The sequence below is a fragment of the Larimichthys crocea genome, chromosome VI (genome assembly GCF_000972845.2).
Source record: "Larimichthys crocea isolate SSNF chromosome VI, L_crocea_2.0, whole genome shotgun sequence".
Lineage (NCBI taxonomy): Eukaryota > Metazoa > Chordata > Actinopteri > Sciaenidae > Larimichthys > Larimichthys crocea.
Genome location: NC_040016.1, coordinates 222,407 through 248,257, shown reverse-complemented (window position 1 = coordinate 248,257; position 25,851 = coordinate 222,407). Strand labels below are relative to the sequence as shown.

Genomic DNA, 25,851 nt, shown 5'->3' with positions numbered 1-25,851 from the left:
AGTTCACCAAACCACACACCCAATCTGCAAAACACCTCATATATCCCGCAAAACGAAGCACTGCAACCAAAATCAAACTTTTGCACCAGATGGCACACACTTCATTCGTATTGGTAGATTTTTGTCTAACCAACTACACACTGTTGGGCATAATGAAAAGCACTCTCATCTTTAGTATGCTTTGCCATAATACTAACATAGTTCAAACTGTAGAGAATTCTTCAGATTGTTCACATGCACAGAAATATTTGTAGATACCCACACATGCTATTGAAATATATATTTTTTTATTTTACCAAACAAGTCAGTGCAACATATGCAAAGCAGATATATTTACATTGGAGTGAACTAAAATATGCTCACAAAACAGTAAGCTGAAAAATACAATTGCAGAAAAAATGAAAAATAAAAAAATAAAGAGGAAAGCAAAATAATTCAACAACATTGCTCTACCCCTACCTCTCACTCTTCCTCCCCCTCTCATTCTCACCCTCCCTCTTCCTCTTCCTCTCTCAGCAATGTCTTCCATTGTTGTTGTAAAAGAAAAAAAGATGCTCACGTATGGTCTTTTATTGCTTACTTCCTGATTGAAGTGTTAAACAATTACATAACACCATGTTTGGGCAGGTGGCACATATAGTGGCCAATGGGCTCATTTTTAAATGGCAGTGTTTTGAAATTGCAAACATGTGACTTTATGTCAGATTATTGTGTCTTATGCAGAGAACCGCGTTCAGTACACTTCAAAAAATGCCATTTCGATGTGTATATGTAATGGTTGTTTGTTTGTTCGGTTTTGTTCTGTTTATGACACTTGTACCATAACAGGTGCTTTCGTTGGAGCACAGACCTACATATTTGATATAACGACATATATGTATATACAAGTGTATGTGTATGTAAGAAAATGCTAATAAATATATTGTTAAAAAAAAAGTGCCATTTCAAATTGCAAAATGTGTGTTAAGCAGAAAATGTGTTTAAAGTTTTGGAGATTTGAGATGAGGTTTTCCTCCATGTGTCAGTTTAAATATTTGTGCTATCCATGTCATTTCAGTGTGTTAGCAACTGGAAAAAAAACTGTAAATCTGATCTAGACAGAAGAGAACTTATTCAATATAGAGCTTTCACTCTGGCAGTTTAGTTAAGATCTAGAGATGTCATGATATAAGTTACAGATTCACTCCCTACCTCCCTACCTAAACCTAACCCACAAGAGACAAAATACAATAAAGGTTATAGATGAGTTTGATTTATTTATTTATTATTTATCAAATTTTCTACATATAAATATTGCGATAATATCGTTATCGTAAATTATTTCAGTCACGATAATCATGTAGTGAAAAGTGATGGCCTATTTCAGAAAACTCAAGAGTCGATGTAGCATTTACTCGATGAGCTATAGCTGCAAATTCCAATTTCTGTAACCAACATGATCTGTTTGATGACTTACTTTCATAAGACTTTGTTTGCCCATTAATAAATGTCCAAACAAAGTCTTACGAAGACAACAAAACACTGAACTCCTTGGTGTTTTGTAGGAATTACAGCAACTGAGGCCAAAGCTCTTCAACACAATGCAAAGTTTAAGTCCCATGAGTGTGCAATAAAATTCCATTTTAATCTATAATCTTTTTTTATTATGATTCATCATTCTCAGTCCTTTAATGAACTTGTGACTTGCCAATGTACCTTGCCTCTCGCCCAGTGCCATGAGTTGTCATTATTTTGTGGTGTTACAGGTTATGCTCAGAAAATCTGTGGGACTGGAACATCAGCAGTGTGGAAGTGGTTCCTGGATGATATTGTATCAGACCTTAGGCTAATGTAAGTGGCTCTGTGCTGATCTTTATTAGATTTGGGAAACTCAAATCAAACATGCCTCAGACAGCATCACTGTCTCTGCTCTGCACAACAGCTCTGCTCCTTTAATTCTCTATGTCTTCTACATACTACATGCACAGTTTTATCCTTGTCATTAAGTTACCATGTATGTGGCCACCATTTATTATTTAAAAACTTATTGCATGGTTCTCGTTTTAAACAAATCAGCTGGAAACATTAAAAAAGATAGCTGAAGACTAATATTTCAGCCTAGCTAATGCACCAAGCTACAGATGATAAAATCTGCCAGTGACATTTATATGAATCTGATAGAAATTTAACATGTTGGTCTCATGTCTGAATAAACACCCATTGCAGATGATGTAGTCACAGAATACATCAGGTTAATGTAAAAACTAAAGTAAAACCATGAAACACAATGAAAGTTTTGAGGAGATTCTTAACATATCAGTCTGTCCCCTTGCAGGTAGAAGGGGTTAAAAATATAATAAACTGGTGAATGTGGGACTTATTGTCATGTTCCCATTATGTGTTTTCAGTTTTCAGGTTTATTTGTCATTTGTCAAGTTAACACAGGGTCAACAATACAATGAAAGGTGAAAGAGAGGAACCAGTCAGCTCAGCATGAAGAGCAAGGATAAAAATAAGCTACAGAAGTAAAAGTAATATAAAATATGCTAAAATAGAATATGAGAAATATATATAATATAAAATATACAGAAGAAGAAGTATCACTGTATAAGCATATGAACATGTTATATGAATAGGATATACTACAATCTACTAAAATGCTGATAGTGGGAGTAAAGAGTACACAGAGTAAAGTCACCCATGTTTTTTAGTATTGCACAAAATAATGTCCATAGCAGCAGTCAGTTGGTGCAGAAAAATCAGTCCTGTTAGATTATGTCTGATGGTCTGATAGTAAAAAAACTGTTTTGTGTACCACCTGGAATCTGAAAAATACCCTCATACTACTGCAGTAATAATCTGAACAGCACTCAGCCTATGAGAGTGCAGAAAACTCTTCTTACTGTGACATTTTTAACTCACCACTGGTCTCACGGTCTGCTACAGGCATAGCAACAGTAACAAAAGGTGGGCAGTGTTTAGAAAAGGGTCCCTGGAGTTTGAACTCCTGCTCTAAACTTGCTGAGTTTGAACTTGATAACTCCCACTTGAAAAAGGTTTATATCTGTCTATGAATATCACATCATAGGGGACATCTTTCAGCTCTCACTCTGATTGGACAGCGGTCTGGTTTCCACTACAGACCTCTGTCCAATCAATGCTGAGAGGACACTGAGAGGACAGTCAGAGGTCTCAGATCTACAATGGACAGATTCAGAAAGCTTCATGCGAGAGGTGCTCCTCTGCTCTGCAGTAACACACACACATACACATGTATGTAGGCTTCATTTCATCTGATTCACTCTGCTTTTCGCCCTGCTTTGACTGTTTGGTTGTTATAGTAACCAACTCGCCTGCCAGACATGTGTGTGTGCATGTGTGTGTGTGTGGTGCTTCGCTCATCACTGAATTATCTTTTTAAGACGTGAAGAACGGAATCTGTGCAGAGGAGACCTGCCATGGTGCAGAATACTGGTGATACTGTGGTGGTGCAGATTTTTACTGATGATCGTAGGTGTAGGTGTGTGTGTGTGTGTGTGTGTGTGTGTGTGTGTGTCTTTATGATGATGATGATGATGATGATGATGATGGCTGCATCTGGATGCCTGTCGCTGAGCTCTGCCATTTCTGTACTGAAGTATGGAGGCGGATAGAGAGAGAGAGAGAGAGAGAGAGAGTGAGCATGTGTCAGAGTTACATACACACTGTAGAGCCTCAGCTGTAACACACAGACCTGTCTGTGTCTAAAAATGGAAAGCACACTTGCTGTTGCTGAGAAGCCACATGAGTGTACATACCAGGATACCATGAACCCGTCATATGAACATGCACCAGTCTTTGAAATAATATGTGGATTAAAACTGTGGCTAACTGCTAATGTCAGATTAGCAACATGGCAGCTGTTATAAGGGTGCAATTAATTAATTTCCTTTTTTTTTTTTTTTTGTTATACATAGATGGTCATTTTCACAAAGGATCTAAAGACACGTCTCCCTCCCTTTCCAAGATTCAATTTGACTTTCTCCTAACAGTGTTGTCTGACTGTCCAGTTGCAAAAATCCAGGCTAAAGAAAAGAAAGGTTGATAAAATGTTGATACACTTATTTGATTCTAATATATTACTTTAAGCGCAGACTAAGTATTCCCTCAAATTTTTCCCAGCAACATAAAAATGCAACAAAGGACTGAGGGGTTGGATGTGCCATATGGTTGTATATATGGCATGGCCTTGTGACTATGGTGCATGTCATTGGTCAGAGTCAGGCTGGCTGATTCTCACTGTTTCCAGTTCTTGTGCTGTGCCAAGTTTGCCGGCTGCTGGCTGTGGCTTCATATTTGCTGCACAAAACTCTTCTTATTCTGCAGTAAATCCACATATTATTGTGCAATATGTCCAAATAAGTCTACATGTCAACTATTTTCAGACATTAAACACCAACATACCATATTTTTGTGGTGTAGGACAACTTCAAGTTCATGCATTCATCCGTCATGGCTGACACATGGCATGCTTTTAAATCGTTATCAGGTCAAAATGTTTAGAAGTCTAAGGAGGAGCCTTGTGCTATAGAAGCCATTTGGTGTGCAGATTTATCCGCTTCATTGACAATGTTTTTTGATGCAACACCCATCCAAGTGGATTAACTCTACCCTCCAATACGACCCTCTATCCCAGTATGATAGGTAGAAGACTTGGGAGGTGGATGTGCCATATGTCTGTATACAGCATGGCCTTGTGGCCAGACAAGCTGATTCTCACTGTGTCCAGTTCAGTACTGCTCTAGGTAAGTCAGCTGCTGACTGTGGCTTCATATTTACCACACAAACTAAAAGCATTGGTCCTATCGTATGTTTATTAATGTTTATTGTATGTTTTATTTGTTTGTAAGGATATCATAATGATGTTTTTTGCTATGTAAGCACCTTACAATAATAACAATAATGATAATCAGCGGGAAAGGGATGCACAATCTGTACAGCATAGAAGAATGCTTCTTAATATCATTTTTATAGTCTAACTCTAAGAAAACATTTCCCAAAATGTGGACCTACACTATAACTATTTGTGCGTTTGTATCGTTTGTCTCAAACAGGGACCTGTACAGCGACCCGTCAGCGCATGGGCGCCCCTGATTGGTCAGTCTGCCAGAGTAGCGCTGTGATTGGTCAGTCTGCCAGAGTAGCGCTGTGATTGGTCAGTCCAGGAGCGGCACAGGAGCGGGTCGGGCTGAATGACACACTTGATGATAACTTTTAGCGTCATGTTGTTTAGCTGTGCGTTACCGTTTTAACCAATTTCACCGGTCATTTCAGTGCTGTATCCCCGTGTGAATGAACGCCATTATCGGACACCTCTAATGTCGTTTTCATGACGTGTTAACCGACATTTAAATGCTGGTTGTTAGCTCAGCAAGGCTAACTTACCTTTGGAGTCACAGCTAGTTGTCTGTAGAGCTAACAGCTAACAGGAGCAGGAGACAAGGTGAGTTAGTAACGTAAGACAGCTCGTTAACTCATAAATGGACTGATAGTTTTATTTGAGTGAGAACAAACAGCTCACAGTCACTTTGACCTGAACACAGCCGGAGCACATCAACGCTGTAGCTGCCTCTTTAAACATACATGCAACATGTTTTCACTCCTACTGCGCATTTACTAACTCACAGTTAGATTAGATATACTTTATTCATCCCACCATGGGGAAATGTACTTGTTACAGCAGCAGAGGAAAGTGTAGCGTACACTACAGAGTTAGAAAAAAGTAGAAAAGGCAAAAAAAAAAAATAAATAAACTGACAGAAATATCTATAACCTTTCAAACAAGTACTGAGGATAAAAGTGGCACAATATATAAAAAGAGTATTGTAATGTAAAGTGACCATAGTGTAAGAAATATTGCAAACAAAGTGACCATGATACAAATAATAATATTATTGCAAGAGTAGTGACCATAATATAAGTAATATTACAAATTGTAATGAGACATGAACAGGAGACTACGACATGTTTAGGTGGTGCAGGTGTTGTAAAGTCTGACATGATGAAGGATCAGTGTTAATATTGTAACCACCAGTTTCAGTTCATTTTTATGAAACCCCAACTTGCAGAGGCTTGAAGCGAGCTAGTGATGGATCAGCACCAGTAGAAGTAGTAACACCAACATACCAAAAAGGGGTCTGAAATTATTTGACTTTATGAGTCCGTCATCTAGAAAGTGGGACTAAGCTGCTTTCTTTTAAAGTAGTTCACTAAAAGGTCCAATATTTAAGATTTAGGGGGAATTTATTGGCTAATCATTGAATATACTAGTCATAAGTCTGATTTCTTTAGTGTATAATCACCTGAAAATAAGAATTGTTATGGGTTTGGTACCTTTTTAGAAAGGGCCTTTTACATCTACAGAGGGAGCAGGTCCTCTTCTACGGAGTCTGCCATGTTTCTACAGTAGCCCAGAACGGACAAACCACAAGTTTTAGATAGGGCCTTTCATGTTTTTCACAAATTTCATACCGACTTTAGTTTCTCCCACTAGCTAAGGATACCCCCGAAGATCACTATAATAATGTGGAAAGGGTTCAAAACATTTATGAACATTCCCTTTTCCTAAGAAGACAAGCAAATTGATGGAAAACTAGCTGGAAGTGAACTGTACTCTGAACTTTGTACTCTGAAATGTTTCATTGATACAAGCCCTGATGCTTCATCAACAAAACTGTAGACTAAATTTGTTTGTAGCATGTTGACGTGCCTCTTTCCTCCATAGCATGAACTGTCCCCCCACCAAGCGCCTCCGAGGCCTCAATCAGGATGTACCGACGGCGATGGCCTTTGATGACCCGTTTGGAGATGATGAAGACTTCACTCAGGACGACTTGGATGAGATTGACATCATCGCCTCACAGGCCATTACCTCAGCTGCTTCGTCTGGGTCTGGGTCCAAACCAACAGAGCTGGGCCGTGGGTCTTTTTCATCTGCATGGCAGAGCAAATCTCTGAGCAGAACCACAAACAATCAGAGCAGAGACAACACGTTTGGGTTCAACAGAGAGAATGCTGGGATACCAAGCAGAGAGCCTTTCGGTGAGTTCAGAGCAACTTTCGCCACAGTCAGTGTTTAGGAAGCTATTGTTTGTCAAAGTAATGTTACTGTTGCAGTGAAAATCGTGTCTTCAAATGTGCCATTTTAAACAATCAGTGTGAAAACACAATTGTCTGTCCAAATAATTGTAAGTGTGAATTCCATCTCATCTGATCCCGTTAAATTTCTCTTATCACATTACAAAAAGTACAGCAGCTCATCTGGTACAAAGTCTATTTGTCTTTGGATTTTGGCACAGAAAACAGTGTTGTGTCCTGTCAGGGATACAGTGAACAAACACAAATATTTCCTTTTTTAAAGCAGGATAAAAATGATACATTTACATGAAGAAATACAGTTTTTAATGAATGATAATCTATATAAAACTAATCTAAGAAATAAAATAAAAAAGACCTGACAAGATTGTCTTCATGAAAATGGTGAATAAGTGTCTGTACTTGGTTGGAGTAACACCTTGAATGAAAGTGTTAGTCGTATAAATCTATAAATGTAGAGGTGTGGATGTGAGAGGAAAGTTTGCAGAACAATAAGAAAAAGTTCTGGTGAGTTTGTAAATCAGTTTGTCTGCTCAGTCTCTCTGTGTTGTCACAGTAAATGGACATAGTGTGTTAATAACCTGCAGAATCATTGTGGTGTTCTTTTTAATAGGCAGATATCAAACTGGAGGGGAAGCGGTGAATACAGTAACGTTTTTGTGTTGAAGTTGTGTTGTGTTGTCTTGTGCGTTCAGGTAACAGGCAGCAGCAGCCCAGGACGGACAGAGAAGACTCGTACAGTGTGCTGGAGGCTCAGCATGCAGAGCTGAAGAGGAAGGTGAGACTCAGCGGTTTCTCACTTCTACTAACGTTAATAGCATTTATTTGCATTTGCACATGAGATTCTTGCATGAATACATTTCAAAGGTTTCTTGTGATCAGTGATTTGGGAAATTCAAATTTTTTTGTCAGTATATCTTTATTGACACTATCATTTTCCATATTTAAAATTGCTCTGCACACTGCTGATTTATTTTAATGCAAAAAATATAACCCATTTTATACTCTAGGGTGACTTTGTAACATCTGTTGTGGCTTTTGGCTATGTTTACACACATACAGTATATTACTAAATTATGCACCTGCCATGTTAACCCCTTAACAGAGTTTTTCTTTCATTTCCTCTTTAGCTTTAAAGTTTTTAAAATGATCTTATTCCACATTGTTTGACATTATCATATACAGTATGTTTGGCATCAGATAGTCCTAGCTCTTGATGGAAACTATATGATGTTCACACCTAAAAAAGTTTGTAATGATTAGTTTGTTAAGAAGTTTTAATCAAACGAATGACGTCACCCTTCAGTTCATGTAAGCTTTCATTAGACCGTGTTTGACATTTCACTCTTGATCTAAAAGGTGTTGAGGTTTGATACCCAGATGTAGAGATATGCTAATTAAAGAGCGACTTGTATTAATTAAAAATGGATAAATATGTCTTTGTGAATATGTATGTTATTAGTTGAAGGAGGTGGAGGATGAGATTGTGTTGAAGAGTGGGGAGATCCGGGTGCTGAGGGACTCTCTGAAAGCAGCCCAGCAGGAGAAGGAGGCACAGAGACAGAACCAGATCCTGGTGGATACGCAGAAACAGAAAGAGCAGAGTGACAGGGAGAAGGAGCTCAACAGAAAGGTGAGGAGCTGAAACACACACACACACATATGTACATATTTATATATGATCCTCTGAATAACGCATTAACAAACATTTTCTGTATTCAGGTTCAGTCTTTGCAGTCAGAGCTGCAGTTTAAAGAAGCAGAAATCAATGAGATGAAGACCAAGCTGCACAGTTCAGACAAAAACAAGGTGGCCTCTCCACTGACTAGAAACAGGTCAGTTATAAATATTACAGCTTTGATACTCGTTTACATGTTTTATGATGTTTTTCATAGTTTTATATCTTCATAAACTGAATATTTTTCAGTTTTGAACTTTTGGTTTGACAAAACAAGACCTTCAGGATCAGTCACAGTTTCTGAAACTAGAACAAAAACTAAACTAAATGTCTGATATTTTCTCCTCTTAGTCCTAAAGTGCTGAGCAGTCTTGCCCAGTTGAATCATGGGAGTGGCAGCAGCTCATCCTCTCCAACAGGAAATGGTTTCATCACCAAGGAGATGTTTGGGGCCAGCGTCCCACCTAGAATGACGCCGGTGAAGACACGGAGAGATGGTGGAGACAGAGGGTCGTCCAGCAGCAGATCTAGTGACAAACTGGAGGCGTCTCGCCTGGACCCCTTCCTGTCCGTCAGACCTGCACACCTGCAGCACCGAGGTAAGTCAGTCTGCAGTGCTGCTTTTTTAGAAAGATAATATGACAAATAAAACACCTGCAACATGACAACTGACAGGTTTAGCAAAACATAAATACCTTAGTATGAATATTCAGATATTAACAGAACTTAAATGCATCCTTGATACACTGATGAGTAAGAAAACTGTTCTGCTCATCACAGAAGAGCACCTGTGAGGTTTAGCACTACTCTGCAGTGATATCTGTAATCAGGCACTGATACTGGATCAGTTTATCAAACAAACAGAACATATGTTGAATCAGAACTTCTCTTCTTAATCTACATAAATAAAAAACGTGTTCGAGACGTTACAAAACAGTTCAGAGAGATTTTAGAGCATCTTAACATCACACCTGAGTGTTTGTACATAAATAGATCTGGTGATATAACCCCTCTGACAGCAGCGGAGATTAAATTACTGTTAAAATACTGCACAGCCGGTGAAACAGTTGTTTAATGTTGTTGTCGACTGGAGGAGCTTTGTCAGCTCTGAGGAAATGTCACTAATGATGTTACAGTGATGTCATAAGGGTTATTTTAAGTTAGACTTCAAATATTTGACAGAAAACCTGAGTTATAACACTGTCCACTTGCATTATGGGAAATGTAGGTCCCTGTTTTTGGAGGTTGACCGTAAACTAGGACTTTTTCTTTTTGTCTTTCACAAGTTTGATGTGTCGCCCTTCAGGTAACGTCCTGCTGGGTTTGTTGCTGCAGCAGCCTTTGTCTCCCAGCAGCCTCGGCCTCTCTCACCTGCTGTCGATGAGTCTGACTGACATCCACCTGACATCCAGGTAAACAGCTCGAACTGTCACTATGACAATGTGACGATAATGTAGTGTCCTGAAACCACATAAAACCATACAATCAGTTTGTGTATTTCTGTGAGCTCCTATAATTTGTTCAGTTCAAAATAAAATGATAGTAATAAGAATATAAAATGTAATACATAATAATGGTTATCATGGAAGTAATGTGAGTAAAAATGTTTCCTAATGGTAATAACCACTGAAACTCAAGCAGGAACTGATGTGAACTGATGAAGTGTTTGTGTTCAGCGGGCTGTCAGCAGGTCTTCTCATCCACTCTAATGCTGCAGTCAGTGGGAGTGAAGGTGGAGCTCCCAGAGCTGCTCCGAGTCCAATCCAGAGTCTGGCTATAACTGGACTCAACATGCTGAGTCAGAGCCGACCAGAAGCTGCAGCGACCAGCAAAAATAAAAGGTAGACTGACGGACTGAGACACTCCAGAGGCTCTGCTGATCCTCTACGATCTGCCGCTTCTCTGCTGCTCACTGAACAACAAAACAGTTAAAGCTGAACAGTTCTGTAGACAGCAGCGCTCTCTTGTGGCCAAATGGTGTAATAGCAGCACCGAAATTATCCTATGGCAAAACACCACAATGAGGCTGCCACGTGTTAATGTACATAATCGTCAAAGATTTACTTCCAATCCATGTAGGCTGCGTTTTCACTGATACATCACCTTGCACATTGAAGTCCATAAGGCGTGAACAAAATATTTTCATATACATAAAAACTGAAGAAAATCCAAATCATTGACTACAACAACCTTTTACTTTAAGAACCACTAATACAGACATTCAAACATTCATCTTTTGTGTGCAGGTCATGTCCCGGAGCTGTCCTCCTCCTCCCTCTGTTGGACCTTCACCTGTCTCGTCTCTGTCAGGCTCTGGACTCACTCTGCTCCACCTCTGCTGGTGGTTCAAACTCTACTGCTGCCAGCTCGTTCCCAGCAGGCCCTGCTGCTCCCGCTACTGGTCTAGGGAGACTGGAGGAGGCTGGTTTAACTGGTTTCAGTGTGGAGGACACTGGTTTGGCTGCTCTGAGGCTTCTCTACCTGGTTCTAGCCCACAGTGATGAGGTAATGACACAACAGTAATACTGTAGACACCTGTAATGATCAGAGGCGTGTCATGTTCTGTGCCATCACTGACAGCCAGACATTGCTATCACTAAAAGCACACGGCTAGTGTGGCTAAGAGTAATGCATATTTCTAAATAAAGATGTGAGAGAGTGTGATGTGCGACCACAAAGGTCAGCCTAATCCCACTGGTGCTTTCAAGACACAGCAATGACATTCCCTCTATCAGGCCTCTCTTCAAGTCAACAAAATACCAAACGAAAAAAAAACAAACTCAGCTGTAAAGTGCCATTTGGAAGTGCAGGGCTGCAAAATGTGATGAATATCAGAATTTTACAAACTGGAGGATTTCCAGGAATCAAAGTTCACCTGTTCTCCAACATATTTAACGATCCCCAACAAAAAAGTTAAATTACTTTGTTTAAAAATTCTTTAAAATTGCACCTACTGCTTCTCCCTCTGGAACATCCAGAATATACACTAGACAGTAGTTTCCACATCTTCTCAACTTCCCACCACAAAAAGTACAGATAGGCAGCTGTGGCTCAAGTAGTAGAACAGGTTGTCTGGTAATTCGAGGATTTCAGCTTTTAATTTCACCAAGCTCCCTCCAACAACTAAAAGTCCGTCCCAAATTTACTTTTGCTCTTTTACTCTTTGGTCACTTTTCTTTCTTATTAGCTGCTTCTGCCAATGTCCTGTTCGTGATGTCTGTCTGATTCCCAGGTGGTGGAGGCTGTGTTGTCAAAGGAGAGTCAGAGCAGAGTCGCAGACAAGAAGGTACAAACAGAAACACACTTACACTTTAGACTTTATTGTACTATATGTATTAGTTTATAAACTTTCCCTCCTCGCTCATATAACAGTCTGATCAGAATAACACGATGAACATAATATTTGTCATTTCTTCAGCTTAACCCTCCTGGATAGATTTTTGAGTGAACTAAACATTTTCCTCCTCCCTCTCTCCCTCTGGTCCTAGGCCGAGCACTCTGCTGTAGATGTGGGTCTGTGCTCCCAGAATGCCTTGCTGCAGTCAGTACTGCGGCTGTGTGAAGGCGGCTCACAGAGGGAGGAGCTTGTTCTCAATGCAATGAAGACCCTATGTGTCCTAATTGAGAGGACGCCACAAACACACTCTGACAGGTACACACACACACTCTCACAATTCCCTGACAGCACCATCAGCAGCCACGAGGTCAAAGGTCACAGCCCCTCTATATAATTTCAAGTTCACCAGATTTTAATGGAAATATGATCCATAGTTAAAAGATATGATCATATGTGACAACAGAGTTTTGCAAATAAGCGTTTTGTTCAGTAAAGTCCAAAAACCTCAGTGGATGAACATTCATTTGTTTGAATACTTTATTGAACGTCGTAACATGTGAATATTGAGATGTATCATAAAAATCCTGCCTGTGGTTAACACGACAATCATTCTGTCTGAAAGGAACCACAAGAAAGACATTTATTCTTTTACTCAAAGTCAGGACGAAGGCACAAATAATACAGTTGAGGATGATTTTTATAAAAGAAGCTGAACAGAGACTGTGCAGAAGATTATAAATTCACAAGTTTGCCAAGTTTTCATACCGATACCAACAAAAGGCCAATGTTTGTTTTGTTTGTGGGAGCTGTGGGAAGCAGTGACGTGTTAAGAAACCTCACCCTTTAGCACACTGCCGCACACTGTTTTCTTTTTTTGGATCTTCCAATGGCAAAGCAAAGACACACACACACACACACACGCTTGTATGATGCAACACTCACCTAGAGGGGAATACTGGAGTTTGAGGAGTGGCTGAGCAGGGACTGTGTATGGGTTTATGACTTTCATTGGTTATGTAATATCTGACTGTAAACTGCCTGCAGTGATTTACAGTCACTGCAGTGATGAAGATGAAAATCACTTGTAGAAGTTCCTGGAAATGGTCTAAAAATAAATTGGTAACAGAGCACAGAGGTGACTCTGTACACGATCAGTGCGGTTTGTGTAAAAAATCTCACCACTTCTGTGAATAATAACTGTAGACCAGAGGCTGGCCTCCACAGGGGGGCTTCAAACTTTTTCAGGGGGGACTCAGTGAAAAAATATGACATTAGTTATCAAAAGGAGATCACATAAGTGCCTAAATGTGTATGATTTGGTAAAGACATTACACTTTCATCAATACAGAAACGGAGAGAGGGACAGCACAGACCCTTTTTTTTATGTATTTGTAGTCAAAGTTATGTCAAACAGCAATATTTGGCTACTTTGGCTCAATTGGTGACTATGGGCTCAAATAATACAATCATAATCCCAAAGGCATCTAAGAATTGAGCAAAACTAAGCAAGTAAACTGAGATGGTGCTTTTTTTCCAAGCTTTTCTCCAGTATGTGTTATAAAGTGTTTTCTGTTCTTGTGCTCACAGAGCAAAGACAAACTGCCACTAGCAACAATGCAGTATGACTTTTCATGATGCAGATTCACCAACATGAGTAACACCCAATGAGTCATGTGACATGTGGTCACTTTTCTCTTTCTATCTCTCTCAGGTTGCAGTATGTGTTGCCGATGGTGTGTGTGTGTTTGTCAGCAGACAGCAGGTTGCAGACAGTTTCAGAGTGTGTGTCTGTCCTCACGTACATGTCCGATCACCAGAAACTGGCTCAGCAGCTTTGTTCTCAGCACGGTGAGGCTTCGCCCTCGGCTACAGCACTGTCACTGCAGTGACTCCACTATTATATAATATACCATAATTACATTTATACACCAAGGAACCATTTATCTTTTTTTTTTGGTTCAAATATTAATTTTATTAAGTTTCCTTTCCACATGCATTGACAGTAGTGTTTGATTTCTTTAGACCCGTGTGTTTTCCTGAAGTTGTTCCAGTTCATCAGAAACAGAACAGCCAATCAGGCAACACACACTGACTGGATTCAGCTGGACCTGCAGGTAACACATACAGAATAACTGCACATCTTCAGCGTCTTTTCAACAAGTGTTTCTACCTGTTCTGAAACTCAACAACTCTGTCTTTTGTGTGTTTGTGTGTTTTTTTTGTTGTCAGGTGGTTCGTTTGCTGAGCAGACTGATCAGTCAGAGAGCAGAGAGCTGGACCACCAGGCAGCACAGCACCTGTCATTGTCACACTGAGGTTAAACTCCCTGACCTTCTGTTCTCTCTCTTTATATAGTGACACTAAACTTTGCGCTGCAACTTTCTACACAAACCTATGATCTCTCTCTCTCTCTCTCTCCCTCTCAGTTGGTTCAGACAGTGGTCATAGTTTTCCACCGTCAGTGGTTGGATCTACGTGATTCTCATGGACCGATGGACTCAACAGGTCAGATTTAAAACACCGCTCTGTCCCTAAAACTGTCCAGGACACCTCTCAAATCATCAATTACCTCTCAAAGTTGTTTTGTTGTGTTTTTAACTTCAGGCCTGGCCCCGCCCCCATGGCAGTGCCCCACCCTCTCGTTACCATGGTGGCGTGGTGCGGCGACATCTCTGCTCAGGGAGTGTCTGCTGCTGCTGCACTGGCTGCTGTTGCATCACAGCAGCTTTTCGGAGAGCTGCAGGCCACTGCTGCACATGTACGACCAGGTGATCCCTGCTGTACGAGACACACTGAAGAAAATCCCCGAGCTGAGCGAGAGCGAAGGTATGCGCTCAAACATCAAAAACTGCAACGATACTCAGACTTTTTTTTTTTTTTTGTAGATAATTTTTTCATTTTGATAGATAGCTGAAGAGTGACAGGATAGACAGGCTGCCTCCGCAGCAAGGACTGAGCCTTCGCACATCAGACGGCCGCTCTACTAACTGAGCCAAACACCACCCCAATGCTCAGACATTTGAAAAGATGAAAGTGTTTTCTCAGATCAGTGGTATCAAACTTCAAGTGTGAACTTCAACCAAATCCTTATACATAAATATAACCCAATGCATAAATCCCACATTTGTGGAGCTCGTTTGTCGATAACCTCTCCTCTCACAGGCTCTAGAAAAAGTCAGGATCACTAGCAGTTAGGATATTTTAGCCTGTTCAGGCTGTTTGAGCTCTTCATCATGATGTTCTGTGACAGGTGAGTCTTAACTGACAGATGATTTCGGTCCATAGCCTGTTTCTGAAGAAAAGACACCGGCAGATGCTTTCTACTTATTTTCAGTTAGTTTCCACCAAACACATTTAACATGTTTAGGACCAGTTATCTCAAACACACACACAAACACACCATAAATGGACTTGAAAAAGCTCATCAGCAACATTAAAGGTACAAATGATCAGCAGTGCCACTCATTTCACATTTTAGGAGTCTTACAGTTGCACTCTCTCCACTTAAATATGTGAAGATGCAAATGTCTAGTCTTCATTTATAATATGATCCCCATCCCTTTGTTTGTTTGTTTATATATTCACACCTGAACACGGCAGCTAATAAATATTTATTTATTTATTTATTTATTTATTTATTTGACTGAGGATGGCAGCTGTGGCTCTACACTCATCTTTTTTTATGATAATTTATTAATTCTGATCAGATCTGTTCAGAATATCCAAACTTAAACTACAGTCAGCCCTGATGCAGATTCTATTGACTAAAACCATAGACTGTATAATAAATATTGGACGAAACTGCTGTGACGTCACTCATTGGTTTGTGCTGTCAGACTCATGTTTTCCTGTTTCCTGTCTGTCAGAGCTGGCGTTGGAGGAGATCTGCCGCTCGGAGGGCGATGACACAGACGACATGGACACTGATACTGTCTCCTGATTGGCTGCTGTCACTGTCTCCGCCAGTGACCAATGAGCAGACATGAGGGACGATTTCCTGACTGTTGATTGGATATTTCAGACTGAGACGAGGACAGAACAGAGACTCTGTTTTCTGTCAAACCTTTCTGTGATGAAGTGGACGACAGACTACAAACTGTTCTGTATGTTGATTATTCCCTTTTTCTTGATAACTGAGCAAGAAAAAGAAACTAAGAACAGAAGGGACCTAAATGTGAAGGTCTGTAAGTCTTCAAGAATTTGTCAAAATAATTGTCTGACATTAAATCCAGGTTTAAAGAAAGTCAGTACCACTCTTATATCTGTCAGTTACAGATAAAGCAAGCAGTCTGTTAGCTTAGCACAAAGGGAAACCGTGGGAAACCGCCAGCCTGGCTCTGTGCAGCAGTTACAAAATCCACCTACAAGCAGTTCTCTGATTTACATTTTGTATCTTGTGTGTTTTAATCTGCATACAAACATCCATCTGCTGTTTAATGAGGCTTTTGTGTCAGGCTGCTTCTTGCCTCTGAGCAGTTGCCCGGCAACCAGCAGACACTTGAGGAAATTACTGGCTCCAGTGAAGAAACAGTCCGGTAGACACCCCAGACAACGACAGATACTCACTTTTACACTTTGGTTTTGTCTCGGACTGTGGGCACATCACACTTCTGCTTGTCCAAGAGGCATCTGCCACTGATGTCTCCGGTTTTTGTTGCACTTAATGATGACAACTATCATTGACTGGAGTAAAACGTAACGTCACTTTAGATCATTTCATTTACTCTGATGACCTCACCTCAGCTGCTTACTTTGTGTGTGTTTCCTTATTTTATTGTGCTGCTTCTGTACTACAGTATGTCTTGAGATTAAAGTGTCCATGAAGTAAAATGTTAAAGTAGAACGTTGAATTGTTAATAGGGACGTATTTTGTACTGACTAATGTAGTTAAGTCAGTTGAACGTGAATTTTGTGATTTAATTAAACGTGTTGCAGCATTTCATTGATAAAACGAATTACTGTTAGATGCAGTGAAATTATAGAACTAACTAAATGGTGCATTTAATGATTTATTTATTTCCTTTGTGAACTGTCTTGCAGTACTTTGTATGTCTGCTGCACTGCCAGGTCAAAACGGTGAAGATTTTCCTTTTCCAGTGATAAAATACCTTGTTAGCCAACTGTTGCCTGTCTACAGGCATGTTAACATACAGAATGAGATACACACTGTAGTCAGCTGATGAAGTTTACTACAGGACTCCGTGAACAAGAAAAATACTCAGGTTGTGCAGATCAGGTTTTATACTGACTGTATTTGTACTGTTGATGATGAAGGTTTAAAAAAAAAAAAACTGTTCAATCCAGAAAGTTTGTGAAACATTTTTATTTATTTATTCTCCATCTGTAACTGAGCTCTGAATAACACATTCAGAAGAAGGCATCCTAATGGCTGGCTCCAGGTCTGTTGGGCGGTGATCGGTCAGCTTCGGTCGAAGGGAACATAAAATGACTCAAGTGCCAGGGATCTCAAGATTAAGACTTCCTTATTTTCATATTATGATTCAACACATGGTGCTCAGATCGAGTCCTTCATCCTGAGATTTAATTATGTTGAGACATCAGAAATAGTTTTCTCATGATCACAGATTTACTTTGGGATGATGGTTGATCCGGCCTGCTTGCATGTTTTTATTATCACAGTGATGAACATGTTTGTTATCCAGGCTAAGTTTGATGAATAATGAGTAAACTGTTATTTCTGAACTGGTTTAATGAGAACCACAAAAACAATATAATAAAAATAGCAAATGAAGTCTTGCTCCTGAGATAACAGGCCTGAAATATATTTTTAGCCATCATGGCGGCTCTCAGCTTCCATTAAACTGTGATCAGTTAGTGAAGCAGATTGCCAGCCACTTTCTTCTCGTCGTCTCTGATTATTTCTGCAACAAAACAATAAAACTGGCCGATCCTCATCATATAATTCTAGGAAGTGTAAACACTGAGATAAAGTCCCATTTTAGACTCCCAAGTCAAATAAAAAAAACAGACAAACAAAAACAATGATGTGTTCAGGCATCTTCATCAATAACAAATTGAGAAATTATTGTGTAAGCAGACGATGGATGTCAGTAATTAGTCAAGGGAACTGGGAAATACTGCACTTTCTAGCACCTGAACACACCATTCATTCTCAGGTGCTGGTGGAACTGTTGAATCTGTTATTGTTTGTGGAAGACGAGGAGCAGGTTCAGACCTTCCCCTTTTCAAGGAAGTGGGGCTTGCATTTGATCACAGCTACACCAAGACGAAGGCACCTGAGGGTCGGGTCAAGTAATCCAGGATCAGACTGTCTTCTGTATCTATCTTTGTGAGGACCAGGTTGAGTTTTTGGCTGTAGGAGTGAGGACACCGGTCTTCAGAGGCCGTTTGATGGTTTGGACTTGGGTTTAGATTAAAGTTCAGGTTAGTGTTGCTAACGGTTGAAATTATGGGGCTATGGGATGGCTGTGGGTCCTCACAAGTATAGAGGTCTGACTGTGTGTGTTACTGTTTTTTTTCTGTCCATGTTGGCACCACCTGGTCATCGTCCTTGTGTTTATGCTGTTGTGTTTTTGGTGAGCTGTGATGCGTCTTGTGTATGTCCTGATGTGGCGTGCAGGGATTGGTCAGCCACGGGTGCATCAGCAGCTCAGACGCCTCCAGCCTCTCTGCAGGCGACTTCCTCAGCATGCAGCCAATCAGACACTTGGCTTGCGGTGACAGCCAATCAGGCAGGCTGAATGTGCCGCGGCGGATTTTGGCGAACAGCGCGGCAGGCTGTGTGTCCTGAAACGGGTATCGTCCAATCAGCATAGTGTACAGAGACACGCCCAGGCTCCAGATGTCTGCAGCACGGCCAGAGTAAGATCCTTTCCCACTGGTCAGCAGCTCGGGGCTGACATAGGCGGGACAGCCGTGTCTGTCCGTCAGAGAGTCATCGACATGGTTGCCGTGTAGGAGGACGCAGTCGTTGAGGCCAAGGAGGGCGAGGCGCGTCCTGCAGAAAGAAAACCACAAAATGTTTTGATGAAATAGTCATAGTAGTATTAAGATGTATTAGAAGTAGTAATTCTTTTGTTTTTATCTATAACACTGATACTATTGATCATCACTACTACTATTGTAGTGTCTGTTTTAGCACAAGCTCCAAGTTCCTTGGCCACCTAATCTGCAGAGTGCATCTAATTTTCAGTTGTGTCCATAAACCTAATTCAGTCTTCTTGTGAAAACCCGATGTAATCATGATGCAAAGAGGAAGATAAACTCAAGTAATGATTCATTTAAATTGTAACAACCTACAGCCTCATAAAAAAAATTCCAAATTAATCAAATCTCAACCAGACATGATTTTCTACTTTACGGTCAAAAATGATCGATCCATAACTCAGCTGACTCCACTGACCATCTTTTTCTGTGCTTATGTGCACTCAAAACTGCCCTATGGCATTGCCAGTAGCTCAGTCCACGGGGACTTGGCATGGGACCCGGAGTGTGGCCGGTTCAAGTCCAGCATGGATCATAAAAGTATGGAGAGTGGACTGGTAGCTGGAGAGGTGCCAGTTCACCTCCTGGGCACTGTTGAGGTGCCCTTTAGCAAAATACCAAATCCCTAACTGCGCCCAGTGCGGCACTACATGGCTGCCTATCACTCACCAATTGCATGTTCATGTCTTTGAGCCCTTTATGCGTGTGTGGGTGTATTTCAGGCATATGGATGTAAAAAAGTTGTGAAAAAAGAATTTCCCTTATTTATTCTTCTTCTATTCTACCAAACCTGTCTTAAACTGTATTACAATGACTCAGAACATCAACTAGAAACATATACATCGACTTTACACATAAATAACCTGTTATAAAAACATTTTTAAGGTATTAGGTACTATTACTACTGATGTAAATAGCAGTATTAAGACAGTATTTTTGGTGTTATTTGTCAGTTGTGTCATTTTTAGAAGTATCAGAAGTATTATTGGTAGTATGAGTACTATTTTATATTATATTGTAGTATTAGCAGTATGTTATGCAGTATAAGTAGAACTTATTAATATATAAGTAATAGTGTAACCGGCATCAGTATTTATAAGTAGTAGTTTTTTAGCAGTGTCAGTAGTATCATCAGCCTGTATGTAGATGTAGTATGCAGCAACAGTAGTATTATCAGTACTACAGTACTAGTGCGTGTAGTGTGCAGTATTAGTAGTATTACATCAGAGTACTTGTCAGTCTGACCTGTATTTGTCAGTGAAGACGAACTTGCGGAGCTTCAGGTCTCTGAGGACGACTCCATGCTGATGACAGTGCATCACGGCGTTCAGCATCTGAGCGAACAGATGTCCTGCTTCCTCCTCGCCGAGACGCTTCCTGCTCCGCAAGTATGCGTGCATGTCACCATGGTGACCGGGCAGGAAGACGTACACGCTGCCCTGCTCGATCACCACGTCCAGCAGGGGGCAGATGTTGTCATGGCGGCCGATCCGGGTATAGGCAGCCAAACGCTCCTGGTAACCACGCAGAGGGAGCACCTGTAACCACGGCAACCAGGAGGAACGGTTAGGGTAACATGGTAACAGGTTGCTATGCAAAACTGCATTGTTTGTATGCATGTATTTTTTTGCAGTATCAGGAGTACTGGTGGCTTTACCTGGCAGGTGTATTGCTGCTTTGTGAGTGAGTGCTCGGCCCTGTAGGTCTCCTCCCCCTCGATGCGCTCAAACAGGAGGTACTTTCCGACTTTGGATGGGGATTGGTTGGGCTTAGGGGCAGGGCTGCTGGGCAAGAGGCAGGGTGAAAGGCCGGTGGCAGGAGGCTGCGGGCTCAGACGGGGTACTTTACATTTGGGTAAATTGTCCTGGGGCTCGTCCAATAGCCTCTTCAGACACAGCTGAGACCTGGCTGTAGTCACGCCCATGTTCATCTGTAAGTGACATCATCGGGTTAATGCTCAAAACTTTGGTGTTACTGAGAAGCAGCTGCAGGAAGTGTTTAAAATCAGACATTATGTCATGTGACAGGATCAAAGCTGCTCTGTAGTTTCCTTGAATTTTAATAATCTTTTACTATTCCCGTTTGAGACTGGAGTAGCTTATGAAATGACAGCTGCGATGTAGTTATCATATCAGGCCTGAGCAAGCAAGTCACAGCATGTTAGATATGTAGCATTTCTACTTCTTTGTCAAGCTCAATGTCCTCCAGCTCATCTGTCTGCTGTTTGGTGCTGAGCAGGTAGAGTATGGTGCTTTTATTGTAAAAACAGAAAATGACGCTATGAGAGCTATGAGGGTGAACAAAAACAGTAAAGTTGTGGCTGGACTGCTAAACAATTCATGCATTGTTACAAAAACATAGATTGCAGCTGTCTGCAGATATCAGTGTGCCTAATTCATGAGTTTCAGTTTCAGTATAAACTCAGGTCAGGTGATTTATTTTCAGTCTGACTGGACAAACTTTTAGTTACACCCTTGGTTTTGTTCCTTCACTGCAGTGCCCTCTGCTGGTGACACCGCCACTGAGCATCCTCCCTCCAACTTAAGTATTTTGTATTATTTTCACACACAGTGAGAAGAGTTATATTAGTATCACATCTCGCTGTGTTCTGTGTCTCTGCCGCTCACATGTTACACTGTTAACGTGTCTATAGGCTTCATGATGCAATTTCCTGTAAGCTGACAGACGCCTCAGCTTTCAGATCGTTGCATCAGAGCACAACAGTTTATAGTTTAAACAGGCTTTAAATACAGTCAACACCTACCACACACACACACACGCAGTGAGAGTGTGTGCGTATGTGTTTTCTGAGCTTTCTGTGCCCGCGGTTGCTGTGGTGACGCTGTGTGGAAACCTGCTGTTGGCCAATGCTGCTTTCACTCTGGTGAAACACCCTGAGTCACAGCGTCACCAAGACAACGTCATCCCCTGACACACACTCTCTCTGTCTCTCACACACACACACACACAATGCACGTGTGCTGTTTGATGGCTCATCTCCTCAGCTGTCTTCCTCCATCAGCTGCAGTTTCACAATCAAGACATCAGACTAAAAATCACACCCAGACTTTCATCGTACATCAGCTCTCTGATATCTTTCCAAACTCATCCTAAAACATACAAGAGTTGCGAGACCAACAATTATTATTTAATAATGTTAAAAAATGTCCAAGCCTTCAAATATCTAACAGTGGAAAACACATATATTTAGTTTCCAGTGATAGAAGACAAAGAAAGCCAGCAAATGTTCACATTAATAAACCTGGAATCAGTCAAACTAATTACATAAACAACCAACCAAATGTCAAAATTGTTGTTGATTAATTGACTGTTTAAGCATTGAAACTCGCCTTTATACACAAGCTTCACCTGCTTTAGATCGTCCAAATCTTCCATGTTTTGACTTTTTTTTTTACATTCACTATATTTTCTCTGCTTCTATTTTCATCTTTTTCTTTTATCTTGCAAACAAGGATGGATTACTGATATGTCAGTAAGAAGTTGAGAGGCCCTGTTTACGTTTTACTTTTTATATATTGCCGTGAATGAGTCTTTATGCTCATCTCCTGTGTTCACAGTGCTCCTGTTGCAGTGAACGTTAGTAATTCAGTTTTAATGCATTTGACAGCAGAATAACTAATAATAGTAATAATATTTGCATAGCTTCTGGTCAGTCATCTGTTCATTCTTGTAACTGTATTTTAAATCATGTGAAGCCCTGTAAAGGCCCACTTACTGTTTTCCTGGTGCTTTTAAACTGTGGATGGAGTTTGCTCAGTTGCCATGGAGTCGATCATTCATAAAAGTTAATAGTCATCACAGTTCAGTCTTCATTTTTAATTGAATGATCCCAGCTCACATCCCACTTACTGACTTTTTTTTCCAGAACTTTCACGCAATTTTACTTCAATAAGCATAAAAAACATTCAAACTTCTGAGCTCAAATGCTAACAGACCCATCTCCATGACAGCTGGGCAGCTGATGAAGACCATGTGATATGGGTGAAAATACCAGAAGAAGCTAGTACTGTAAGTTGAGTTTGGGGCTGTATTAAAGGTCAAGAATGAACTGTGATGCTTTAAGTTGTTCTTTTTTAATCACAAACTCCTCTCACTTTGGTAAAACAACCAAACACTAAAGTGCAGTAACAACAATTTAGATGTAGTTGTTCATATCATCACATTTCAGAGGTAAATATTGAACTTTTACTCCACTGACAGCTGCAGATTTAACACAAAAAACATAGATGATGAACACAGAAGATGAAACTACTATAAATTATATGTGGTAGTTAAAATGAGCTCCACTTGGACAACGAAGCTGTTTACACGCTACACCAGTAAAAGTAATTCAATACAGAAACATAACGAGTACACCCAGTACATTTTACTCATAATACTAACATTAACACTGAATGAACGACCTTTAATATATTTAGTTATTCCTCCACCTCTGCTCTGAGATCAGTTTCTTACCTCGTGGTTTTAGACAAACAGGTCCGGATGCAGCTCAACAGGAAACCAGTAGATCCAATAGACTCAATAGAAACCCAGTAGAGTCAGAGTAGAGTTGGTGATGTCTGTCTGTCTGTCTGAAGGTGGAGGAGAAGTTATGAAGACGTAAAAAAAAAAAAAAAAAAGGTTTTCTTTAAAAGTCCGACTGGACCCAGCAGGTCTGATACTGGGAGGACTGGAGCCGGTGATGACGTCTTTGTGTACCTATTGTTGTCGTGTCGGTTGCGCAACCTGTCGTCAGTCAGCTGTTCGTGAGCTTCTTCTTCAGTTTGAATGAAACCGACGGTGAAAATTCAATTTAACTTAAAAACAAACAGAAACTTTTAGTTAAAAAATAAAAATGAAACTTTTCTTTTTTTTAAATATCCGGAGCTGAAGCGAACAAAGCCGAGTCAGACCGAGTCAAGCCGGGTCCTTCAGTCCTCCTGTCCGACTTTAAAGTTCTGTAATCTCCGTGTTTCGGTGTTGAGTTTTAGATCCAGTCTGACCCTCCGGACTTCGGTCTGCTCTGACCCACGCTCGTCTCCAGAACTTTCAGCCGGACTGTGTGAGGAGGACTCGGTCTGACTGACTGACTCAGGGTCTGTTTGGTTACGTTGTTTCCTCCCGCGGTGTCGTCATCGAGCGGGGGGCGGAGCCGCGATGTTGCAATCCGGAGCAGATCATTCGTCAGAAAACAGACAAACAGTTTCGATACGTGTTTTTAAAAACACTCAGCTCGTGTACTTGATAAAAGTACCAGTACTATAATGTAAAAAAAATACAAGTTACAGGTAAAAGTCCTGCATTCAAACCAAAAGTACCCACTGTACAGAGTGAAACATTTATTTAGCTTACAGTGTATCAAGTTTTATCTTAACTTTAAGATACGTCATCATTTATTATACATTTTTATTAATTACATTTGCTAATAAATGTAGTGGAGTAGAAGGATTTCCTTCTGAATTGTAGTGTCGCAGTGGAGTAGAAATGAAAGTAAAACTAAAATCTACTCATGCTGTTCATACTGTATATACTGTCATATCCACCGACTTCATTTACATAAAGCTACCTGCTACATTAACCATATTTATTTTAGCATCCTTTGTACTACTTTTGCACCATTTCACTATGTTTTATTCTGTCTACAGCTGTTATTGTTGTTCATAAAATAAGATAGACTTTAATGATCCTGCACTGGGGAAATGTTGCATCAGCCCATATACACAAGGTGGATAAGAAATTACTCATGAGTAAAAAATAAATAAATAAAATTAAGTTTTATACACTATATACACCTTTCTGTCAAGTATACAGATATATGTTGCATCATTTCACAGAAATATTTGTCTTGTACACACACACAGTATATACTGTAACATAACAGAAAGCATTGCCATGAAATATGTTAGATTTTCTAGACTATAGCAGGAGGTAATTTTACAGTGTAGATAAATAGATACAATTGCACAGCGGTAATTTTACAGTGTAGATAAATAGATACAATTGCACAGCGTTGTGTAACTTAAGTGAGATGTAAATAGAGATGTGCATGTATAGAGTGCTATGTAACATTCCTTGTATGTGTACACATACCTGGCCAATAAAAGTAATTCTGAAATACTCAAATACAGTACATCAAAACTGTACTTACAGTACCAGTAGATAGATAGATAAATGTATACAGTAAAGTGCTATAGTAGTTTTATAGCAGGTTACATTAAGAAGACAAAACAAGCGAGTGTATCTTCTGTTAATAGTACAAGAAGGAGCATGAATGTCATGTCACATTTATTTATAAATGTATATATACACTCACATATATATGTACACAACAGAGACAGCATTGTGATGATGTCAGCAGCTGCAACAGTCAGTTTTAATTTTAAAACGACAGCTGCCTGTTGTATATATGGATCATTATTGCATTATACACTGACACACCGGGCAGGATTTAAAATCCAGACTCAATAAACTTCAGCGTAATGCCTTCAAAATGAGTTATTTGGTACATCTACACAGAGTTTTCTCTCTGTTTGAAGAGACTTACCCAGAATCCCACTGAATACAGCCACTGACAGTATAAAGAAGGTGTGGGAACAGCTGTGAGAAGTTAAAATGTCTGCAGTTCACTGAAGTGGGTTCACAATGTAAGAACCATAAACACATCATTAGGAGAATATACTATAAGATGAAAGTAAAACTATTAAAAGGTACCACAGAAGAAAAAAGATACACATCTCTCTCAATGTCTCTGCAACTG

General features: G+C 40.2%; 2 protein-coding genes across 4 annotated transcripts; one reads left to right on the top strand and one right to left on the bottom strand.

Annotated features, from left to right (window-relative positions):
* Positions 1-5,152: 5,152 nt before the first annotated feature.
* atrip (ATR interacting protein) lies at positions 5,153-18,126 on the top strand. Its single transcript, XM_010729535.3, has 17 exons — positions 5,153-5,461; positions 6,743-7,059; positions 7,809-7,891; positions 8,576-8,746; positions 8,836-8,948; positions 9,143-9,390; positions 10,098-10,203; positions 10,468-10,632; positions 11,038-11,296; positions 12,024-12,077; positions 12,280-12,443; positions 13,840-13,976; positions 14,151-14,242; positions 14,358-14,444; positions 14,555-14,633; positions 14,733-14,954; positions 15,995-18,126. The coding sequence occupies exons 2-17, from the start codon at positions 6,744-6,746 to the stop codon at positions 16,066-16,068; spliced, it is 2,370 nt and encodes a 789-aa protein (XP_010727837.2). The 5' UTR covers positions 5,153-5,461; position 6,743; the 3' UTR covers positions 16,069-18,126.
* trib3 (tribbles pseudokinase 3) lies at positions 17,437-24,204 on the bottom strand. Of its 3 annotated transcripts, XM_019254943.2 has the most exons (5): positions 23,814-24,204; positions 23,571-23,686; positions 20,752-21,024; positions 20,340-20,632; positions 17,437-19,107 (listed from the first exon to the last, which is right to left on the bottom strand). In XM_019254943.2, the coding sequence occupies exons 3-5, from the start codon at positions 21,022-21,024 to the stop codon at positions 18,615-18,617; spliced, it is 1,059 nt and encodes a 352-aa protein (XP_019110488.1). In that variant the 5' UTR covers positions 23,571-23,686; positions 23,814-24,204; the 3' UTR covers positions 17,437-18,614. The 3 variants fall into 3 exon arrangements, with proteins under 3 accessions (XP_019110488.1, XP_027134962.1, XP_027134963.1); XM_027279161.1 differs by having other exon boundaries at positions 23,571-24,204; XM_027279162.1 differs by lacking the exon at positions 23,571-23,686.
* Between the last annotated feature and the right edge of the window lie 1,647 nt (positions 24,205-25,851).